The sequence below is a fragment of the Acyrthosiphon pisum genome, chromosome A2, assembly GCF_005508785.2.
Source record: "Acyrthosiphon pisum isolate AL4f chromosome A2, pea_aphid_22Mar2018_4r6ur, whole genome shotgun sequence".
NCBI classification, from domain to species: Eukaryota; Metazoa; Arthropoda; class Insecta; order Hemiptera; family Aphididae; genus Acyrthosiphon; species Acyrthosiphon pisum.
Window position 1 is genome coordinate 53,191,326 of NC_042495.1, and position 10,702 is coordinate 53,202,027.

The 10,702-nt window shown below is 26.6% G+C and overlaps 1 protein-coding gene across 2 annotated transcripts in view; it reads right to left on the reverse strand.

The window, feature by feature from the left end:
• The window catches only part of LOC100164759 (scaffold attachment factor B1), a 14,783-nt gene extending 4,821 nt beyond the window's left edge, over positions 1–9,962 (reverse strand). Inside the window, exons 1-6 of one of the 2 annotated variants that reach the window (XM_008181363.3) lie at positions 9,749–9,960; positions 6,455–6,667; positions 5,250–5,878; positions 4,270–4,365; positions 3,824–3,848; positions 2,608–2,893 (exon numbers count right to left, since the gene is read on the reverse strand). In XM_008181363.3, the coding sequence (XP_008179585.1) occupies positions 2,608–2,893; positions 3,824–3,848; positions 4,270–4,365; positions 5,250–5,878; positions 6,455–6,617 (1,199 nt within the window). In that variant the 5' untranslated portion in view covers positions 6,618–6,667; positions 9,749–9,960. Of the gene's footprint in view, positions 1–2,607; positions 2,894–3,823; positions 3,849–4,269; positions 4,366–5,249; positions 5,879–6,454; positions 6,668–9,748 lie in introns of both variants that reach the window. The other variant, XM_029490637.1, reaches the window with a different exon arrangement.
• Between the last annotated feature and the right edge of the window lie 740 nt (positions 9,963–10,702).

Consider the following 10,702-nt stretch of genomic DNA (forward strand, 5'->3'; position numbering starts at 1 on the left):
AGATTTTATAAGAGGTCAATTCACTCTAGTTTTTAAATTAACGGAGCTACACGTGTTCTGCTGAGCGTAAAATTTGGTATGTTACGCACTTGTAAGACGGAGACAACACATGCGGGTATCACGTCCTCTTAAGCGGATGTCTGCACTTTTACTTTATCTCTCTGACTCATGCTCAATATAGACAAAATGCATTCACAAAATTTGTTAAATAATTTTTTTGTTTTGGTATTAAACTATCTAATGAGGATGTCAGTGAATAATTTGTTTTCTCTCTCTGGCTTATGCGCAACATAGCAAATTTACATTTATCAAAATCAACCCTGTTGTTACTTTTAATATTAGAGTGAATTCACCTTTATCAAATTTTAAGTTAAGAACATTGTCTGTGTCAATATGTTGAGTATTTTATGATAATTTTTATTTTTATGTAAGTTATGAACCTATAAATTATTACAATTCAAAAATGCTCACAACTCCATAACATTTCTAAAAAGCTGACATAGTGACACAGGCAGTATCCTTTATTTAAATGTTGATAATAGATGAATTCACTCTAATATTAAAAGTAACAACACAGGGTTGGATCTGCTAAATGTAAATTTGCCATGTGCGCGTGTGAGTCAGAGATAGAAAACAAATGGTGAGCTGACATCATATTAAGAGTATTATTTTCCCGTGCAACAATTATAGAGAAAAATATTTTTGTGGGAATGACCTATCGATATGCTTAAATAATGTCCCAAAACAATTTAATAACCATTTAAATTTACAAAATGTTTTTTTGATTTTATAAGTCAATTAAGAATAAAATATAAAACAATATTAACCTCTAAAATGTTTGTAATAAATGATGTTACCCTAAGAATAATAAAAAAAAACTATTTTATATGAATGAGTTTTCTGTTATGCATGAATCTAAGAGTAAAAATAAATATTGCGCTGATATTCTCTTAATAATAAAACATTAAATTATTGTATAATATAAAAGATATAAATACAATATTCTCGAACTAACTAGTTTCAAAGTACCTAATAAAATTAGATAAAAATTTGGTAAAATAGATTCACCATAATAAATTAATTTATACCTATTATTTAATTTATTTTTTAATTGATAAATTATTAGCCTAAAATTACAAATATGATTTCATAATGTTCTATATCTATACTCTATCCAGTGAGAGAACACACCGCACATTGACTAAAACTTGTTCCCTCACGCAACACCCTGCCATTGGAGAACTGGTTCTGATAGCATGGTGACACAGGGGGATGCGCAGAACCGGCACGTTTTCTCGCTGAACAAAGTATATGTTAATATAAATTAATGTTTCTTTGTTTCTCTGTGCTTTATAGACTTAAAACTACTAGGCCGTTTTCAATGAAATTGAGACTAGGGGAGGGTTTGTACCTAACATAACACATAAAGATGCTATAGCTCACACTTGAATTTTGTTTCAGCTTACAAAAGTTGAATTTTTTTTTTATTTATATTTTATCATTTAGCCTCATAAAGCCATTCTATATAAATGCAAAATTGAGTAACAGCAAAGCAATGAGTATGGTTGAGGTTTCTATACTAAAAAAAATGTTGACAAAAATGATTGAGAATATTACAGAGGCAAACATATATAATAAATAGATTGTTATATAATACAGATATTATTAATCAAGTTATGTAACTAAATTTAATGAAGTATAATATGCAAATCCACAGATTTTTAACTAATTGGCAACAGTGCAATCGTGCAATGGTATTAGAATAGAATCCACGAGTAACAGCTATTAAATATAAACTTTAAAGATTTGCTTTTTTAACAATGTGATATTTACATTGGCTTATAAGAGTTTATTGAATCTATCTCCACTTTTTGGAATTAACATCAAAAATATGGTCAGTATTAAAAAGTGGAAATCATAATAATTTATTGTGTTAATATTTATCAGAAGCAAAATAGAAAACGATATTTATTATAAATTAATTTTAGCCAGGAAAAAGTTGGGTAATGCAGCTAGTAATTAATAAACTACTATTTTTATCCATCTAAATAATAATAAATAATTTTAAATTTAAAATAAAATCATAAAAAATGACTACATTTTTAACATTATTAGTTAAAAATAAATTAAATATAAAGTCTAAAATAAAGCTTCCATAAGAAATAGAATTCTTATGAAATACTTAATTGATTTCACAATACTTAAATAACTTAACTCAAATAAAATCTATTTAAAATTGCCTAGCATTTGAAAGATTGGTACATAATTTTGTTTTAATTAATTAATAATAAATATATATTTCCACACAATTTTTAACCCAAAATAACTAAAATTCACGTAAAGTAGAAACTTATAATATCCATTAATACTAACATGCATGTTGGTATATGCTAGTTATTATTGCTATACATTTTTCATGTATAGAAAACATATTCATCCATTTTCAGTAACTAAAATGGGGTATTTGATCAAAATTAGTTGTACTAAAAAAGGTATGAAAATAACGGTTTTTTAAACTTTTAATTGACAGTCATGTATCAGATCCTTGGCGCAATATTCCGATGAAGGAATAAAAAATCAGTTGTCGAGACAGTGTTCAAAACAAACCTCTGCTTATTGCCTGCTTCCACTTTATCTTTAACTTGTTTCTCCACTTCTTTCTTCTCATCTTTGGGCACACTGACATTGATGATGGGTTTTGCATTGCTGGTGTCCTTGTCCTCTTTGCGGGTGCTCCGTGGTTTATCCCCAACAGATAAACGCTTCTCAGTTGCACTGCGGCGGCTTTTTACCAATCCAGTTGTTGATCTGCTACTAGCAGTAACTAGATGGCAAGATTCACGCTGTTTGATTGTTGAAGTTACTTCTTTGGTATGGTTCTCGATCACTTCGTCTATATTGCGTCACACAAATTAAATATACATAAACACAAAATACCCATGATAGCAATAACTAACATATAATTAGCATAATTTGAACCTATACTAAAATATGTTTAAAAAATTAATAACAAATGTTAAATAATTATATGAAACTAGACAATAATAATAGGAATATTATAAAACAATATGAAGGGCATTAGGGCATAGATTTTATTTAATTAATAAAATATATATAATATTGATTTCAAATTATCTTTGCTAAGAAAAATGTTAATAAGATTCACCCACATTTTCTGTACATTTTCTCTAAATATAATAAATTAATTTAACTAAATTTAAAATAAACGATTAACCTAGAAAATTATGTAATGCTATTAATGATTTTTTTCTTGTGGATGTAAGTATTTCTTTATTTAATAATTAGGTGTTATATTGTTTAGTTATAAATAACTTAATAATATGAAATTATAATTTAAATAAGACAATTTTTTTTTACTGAATGTTAAATATTGTGTCAATATTGTCAAACGGTCGTCCAGAATATCTGATAATTTTGGAACATTTCTTCAATGGTTTTCAAGTTTCTTTTAGTCGAAACTTTATCAAACATTTGATAAAATCAGTTATTTCTTGGTTATATACTTGTCTTCTAGTTTTCATTGTGCAGAAATTGCACTTTAGATATATAATAAACATATATATTTACTTATTCATAAATTATATAAAAAATATACAATTACTAAATTGATATAGCTAACAACTCCAATGCAAATATACATTTATACACATATACATTAGACAAAATGTATACATTACTAATATTCAATACCTTACTTGATACTCCTTAAAAAACAACGCAAACAACAATACTTTGCATATTTATAGCTTTTAACGATAGATTTGAAAAATTATAAATTTTTAGTAGTTAAATTTATTATTACCCTCTTTTTCAATGTTTGTATCTTCCTGAAAAAAGAAAAAACCACTGGTGAGATTATAAATTGACACACAATAATAATATATAAATATAACTAAAAAATCTAAAAAATAATATAATTTAAATCATGTAATAATGTGATTTATAAAGCGGTAAAAAATAAACAACTATACATTTTAGGTAATGACCAATTTTGTTATGACAATATTGAATAATATAGAGAATAAATTCCAGATTAGTTTACTTTTAAAACATATTTTTATGTAGAAACTTAGGTGGATCACCATTACTATTTTATTTTTGTTAATAAGTAAAGAAGAATTTTAATAATCATAAATAAACAGTAAACACCTCAAATAAAATACATTTTTATTACTATTATAATGTTAAATACTTAAAAATAGTAACAATACAAAATGTATGGGCTTGATTTATAAAATTTTAATTTACCTCGTCAGCAAATAATTTAATATCATCTTCTCCAATCGTCAAGTTGATAGAATCTTCATTATTATCATCCTTGTTATATTCTTGAACAGATTTTACCTAAATTAAGTGAAAATAAAATAGTTGATGACAGATTTAATTAAATAAATTTAAGAGAACTTGCGCTGATGGGTAGTTCTAACCAATAAAAACAATATATTGTAAACATACATATATTTAGTCAAATACCTAAGTTCTCTGATAATAACAAATTTAATTTTAGATTCTGAGCGGAGCCATGAATGTATTTTTTTTTTATAATAAAAATACAATCTATGCGACAAACACAAATAGTATATGTAAGCGAGGGAATAAACACATTATTAGGGTTGCGTGGTTAAGAAATCACTGATTAGTGACACTTGGATTAGGATTGATACATTAGAGCAGCATTTTCAAAACTGTGGTTCGAGGACCCCTAGGGGTCGCATGTATAAAGGAGTCCACAAATTATTACGAGGTCCGCAAGCATTTTTGCAAACCTCTAAGGGGTTCGGAACAGGACAAGTTTGGGAAATGCCGCATTATTAATGCAGCATTAAAGAATCATAATACTTTTTTTTTATAAATCAATGTTCCAGAAAGAGAAGGAATATATTAGCCGTTATCAATCGATTTTGGTGGTTTTTTAATCTCGTAAAGAAAAGTTTATAAAATATTGCTGCTTCTTCCTCAATTATTGATCCTCAATAGCCGATTGAGGGTCTGGTTAGAGACAAAGAGCAAAGCACTTATAATCTCCTGAAGTGTGATATCTTGGAATAGATACTTGAATTTTGTTTAAATTTGATTTCTTATCAATTATAATTATAATTTTATTAGTGTTGATTAATTTTTAGTTTCCGAAATATTATTGTCAAACCACTTGCACAAAAATATGTTGGGCAATTTTAAAAATTCCTTAGCGCAAGCTCTGATACGTTATTATAATATATTAAACTTACTGTATTATGCGTTTGATTAAAACTATCACTACTCTCATTTATTTTGTCTCCATCAACTTCAGGATCCAATTCTTCATATATTTCATGATCTAATTCTTCATCTTGTATATTATCTTCCTCTTCTTTAGGATCTGGTGTAACTTCTTTTACTCTACTAATAATATTCTTATTTTTTTCTTCATCTAAACGATTGGGATTTATAGTACATTCTTCTTCTAAGACTTTACATTTAACACCAGTATCAAAACTATCTAAGTATGTAGTTTGTTTTATATCATTACATTCTGTTTTTACTATAACATTATCAGTTTGTATGGAAGTTATACTGTCTTTGTTATTTTCTTTTGTACTAGTACTAGAATCTGTTTTAATAATAGTTTTATTTTTATGAGTTGGAATTAAATCTACAATTCCAGCCTCACTTTGTTGAGCTGTATTAGTATCAATTTTCTTGGATTCTGCTTCAACAATATCAGTTATATCAGCATTACTTGCATCTAATAACAATATTTTTGAATCCTTGGAATTAGCAACAACATCATTACTATCTGCTTGTTTTGAATTTAGATCATTTTTGTTTGGTGGATTTGAAGTCATTTTTTCAATTTTTAACTGTGGCACACATGTTTCTAAAAAACAATTTTAATTTCATATGTATAACCAATATAAATTATTTTAATAATATTATACGAAGTTCATAAATATGAAATATATTAAATTTTAAGAAAAAATAGTTCTGGGTAAACTGGTAACATAAAAGTAATAATCAAAATTAATCTAAAATAAATAAAATAAAAATATTAAATTAATATTATAGTACCTATTTAACGAGAAGCATTTTTGAACTATTAAATACTAATATAATATATTAATATTACATAAGTATACCAATAATTATTTATTACTCATCAACAACAAGATCGTTTATGTTTAACTTAATATAATATAGAATATACTTAATATATAGTACTATACTATATAGTATGTACTTAATATATAGTATTATGGTTGATAATTTAAAATAGAGAGAATACAAAATAAAGAATACAATTGAAATAAGTATAGATATTGTAAATTAAAAATATATCATAATGTGGTTCAGATAAATGGATGAATTTTATAAGTTAAGTAATGTGGTGTCTGGGAGGGGGTGTCTTTTGTTCAAATATATATTAGGTTTTATTTTACAATTTAACACAACTTACTAGACTTTGGGCCCGGTCTTTTGCCAGCAACGTTCGTCTTAATTGTTTTTGATGGAGTAACTTTTTTTTTGTCAGAAGTAGACACTGTATTAATTTCATTTTTTTCAATAACAGGAGATAACTTTTTTTCAACAGTTGGAGACTTAGAATTCAAGGTTAACATTTTTTGAATTCAAATCTATAGCATTGAGGATCTTATTGTTACAGAAGTACCTAAAATAAAAGTAATGAGATATGTGTTAGTATTACATATTTAAATTGAATTGGTAACATGTGCAAAGGCATTACTAAAAATATAAAGGTGGGCAAGTGGATGTCGCTCTGCTGTACAGTAGGTGGGCATGTGGGTCACTGTATAATGGATGGTATTAAATTTGAATTCAATGATATAATATCATTGTATAAGAAAAACGATTCTGAGCAGAGACGGTATGTCAGTCAAGGTATTAGACATACCTATTATAGGTATACTTATCTATAGCATCTATACTTATCTATAATATCAATAATAAATTCCAAATTAATCATATCACAATATCCATTAGGTAACGCGTTATACATCAACAACAAACCGTGGTACTATCATAGATATATAATAGTATACTTTAGAAGTTTCAAGTACCCACACGTAATATTATACAATCACAACAAAATAACTAAAATAGTTATTCCAGGTTTTTTAATATGTAATTTCGTCCAAATTTGAACTTAAAATTACTATAAAAATAAACTGTGCTTATGTATTTCTTAGAATTTTTGGTAACAGAATTAAATATTTACGTGGAATCTTGTTTTAAATTTTCAATCCTTCGATATAAAAGTTGAACATTTTATAAATTTTTAACAACAAAATAATTATTCAATTTTAAATTTGGTAAATTTTGTCAAGATTTTAACTTCAAATGCTTATAAAAAAAAATTGTGCCTATGTATTTGTAATATTTTTCAACTGCTATTGTAACAATGTATCAGGAGCCCTGTATTAATTTTTTACACTTTTTGGCCCAATAGATAAAACTTTATTGATATTTATAGAAAAAAGAACTAAAAAAATTGAAAACTTACAAGATCCGTAAACAGCTCAAAAAGAGTCAAATTATTTTCAAAATTTTATCGTATATAGAAAATGCTAATATAAACATTCAGTGAAATTTTCAAGTTTCTACAGTCATTCGTTTTTTAATTACAACAAAATAAGAAAATTGTTACGTAAGAAATTGAGTAAATACCAAATGTTGTAAAAATATGAATTTCAAACGCTCATAAAAATTTAATTTGAGTTTCTTATAGACATTTTTTTTTTACAAGGAATCTTGTATTACATTTTAAAATCTTAGTTCTAAAAAGAAAAATTTTTACGAATTATAAACTCAAAATAATTAGGTAATTTTCGTGATTTTTCCATATTTTGTCAATTTTTAAACTTTAAATGCTAATAAAAAAAAACTGTGACTAAGGATTTTTAATATTTTTCAAATGTCATTGTAATAATATAGTAGGAGCCTTGTATTAAATTTTCAAGTATTTTTACTCAACAAATAAAGTTTTATTGACATTCATAGAAAAAAAAACTAATTAAATTGGAAACTGAAATTGTCCGTAAACAGCTCAAAACAAATCAAAATATTTTGAAAATTTTATCATGTATAGAAAATGGAAATATAAACAACCAGTGAAAATTTCATGTATCTACAGTCATTCGTTTTAATGTTACACCAAAAACCAAAATCAATTTTCTCGAAAACAGAAATTCCCGTTTTTCCTTAATTTTTCTTTTGTTTTTCACGGTGCTTTTGAAAACTATTGGAAAAATTTGACCCCCCCAAAGTACCAACTAGATTCACTTTCCTATCAGAAAAGGTACTGTTGAAGAAAATCCAAGCACTTTTACTGTCCTAAAAGGTGATGACAGACACAAAAATAAAAAAAATAAATAAAAAAATAAAAAAACACACATCATTGTAAAACCAATACATTCATCGTTCCACTCAGAATCTAAAATAGTTGAGCATAGATAACTCAAAATCATTTCTTACATTTTATCGTTAGAATCACAAATGTACAAATGAAATTATCCTATGTACAACTGTGCTGTAAAATAATCGGCAGTTGCCGTATACTCCTAAATCTGACTCGATCCGACGAAGATGAAGAGGATGAATATCCATTAGTTGTCTCTACAAAAGAAGCGAAAGCATCACTTGATAAATTAAGAGTATTCATTGAAAAAACCGAAGGTGCAGATGAAATACTTTTCAAGTACTTGGGAGACATTGAAGACTTTATTTTAAAACAACCCAAACGTCAATCTCTTATTTCAAATTATTTTTCTAAATAATTGCAAGAAATTTACATATTTTGTGTTTTAAAATGTAATTTTTTAATAAATTTTTAACTAATAAATAAGGAAATGAGTTTTAAAATTTAATTTTTTAATTTTAATTATAGTTTATAAATATACATATAATACTTCTAATAAAAACAAATAAAAAAAAAAAATAATGTCTAACTCGAAAAATACATAAGTCGAATTTATTTTTATGTCCCTTGAAATTCGAGTTATCGAGACTACTGTATAATAATGGTAGAGCCTACTGAATTTGACATGTAATAATAAAAATATCTAGAAAAATTATTACACTAATCCACAAATGAAGCACTTATTATACTACAGAACAGTAGTTATAAATTTGTTTGACTCCACATAGGTTTTAACAAATTTAATTCAAATATTGATCCGCAAATATAATTGTTATGTATTTGGTTAAACCAAACAGTTTTAAACGTACCTAGTTAATGTACTAAACATTTTTACGGTTAATACAGTAATTAATTTCATACTATCAGTATTTATAGCATAACTATTAACTAGAACCTATACAATTTATAAGTGAAATTGGTTTGACCAAATGTTTTGATACAAAAAGTAAAACAGTAGTCTCACTTGTCCGGACTAACAACGAAAAAAAAATGTAGGTATATTTATATAGTTTTTACAACTTGTAAACAATCTACAGCTATTTGTAGTATATTTAAGTTATTTTTATAATAAAAACATTGTATTAATAGTTTACCTCTGGTTTTACCTACATATCTAAAACTTGTTTTAGATAGGTACAATCATTTAAAACTAATTTCGTTTAATGACTTTTGGCTATCCCGGTACCTTCAAATTCAGATTAATGAAACTACTGTTATTCGTAATAAAAAAAAAATTGTTACGATTTAATAATAAATTATTGACCAATAAAAGTCAAAAAACAACAGAAAACATCATACAAATTTTTTACTTACCTAATACTCCAATCTATGATATAATAATTGTCACTTTTAACTTTTAACACCCTTTTATTAGAACTTTTAAAAACTTCCTAAACTATTTATAATTCTAGTAATGAATATTTATTTCGATAATTGCAGATCTGCACTCATTATTAAACACAAAAATAGTAAATAGCTAGCGCCTAGCGATGCATCGTGTAAATTAAATATTGAGTTAAGAATATTATTATTAAGATGATAATAATAATAACATCATTGTAATAAACCAGTGTATCACCTTTAGGAATAACAAAATAATAAATATCAATGTTGTAATTTGATGTTACCAGTTATCACTCATCCGTGTACTCTTCTGTGGTAAGGCCACGGTATACTAAAATCATGGACTAAGATATAATGGACCGGAAACGAGCAGCTTATCAGTGGCTTCGAAAGTATATATAAGAGGTAAATGCGGGGGGTCGCAATCATAATCGAGAGTTTACAGCGCCATCTGTATAAAACACGGACTGAGATACAAAATGTGATGCCAAATAAAATCACTGGTAGCGCTGAAAACATTCGATTATGAGTGTTGATGATAACAGAGGAACCTTTTGCGGGCCGTCCCCCATCACCCGCCCACCTTGTCGTTTCCAGTCCATTATATCCATAGACCTATAAAAGAATGGACCGCGCATATCACATCCCAGTAGTGTATTTGATTGAATCCATAGAGGCATAGACCTATAATAGGTCTATGATTATATCTTAGTCCGTGACCAAGTGTATTGATAAGGTGTCGTCACTTGTTTGAAAACTTGATTGAAAATTTTACCACAGACAGTCATCACCACCGGGAGCGCTGTATGTCCTAAAAGAGGCCGAAAAACGAACGCTTTTGTACACCAAAGCCATAGAAAATTGAAAATATATTATGATTTACGGAATAAAATTAAAAATTTTTATATTGTATAATTACTTTTT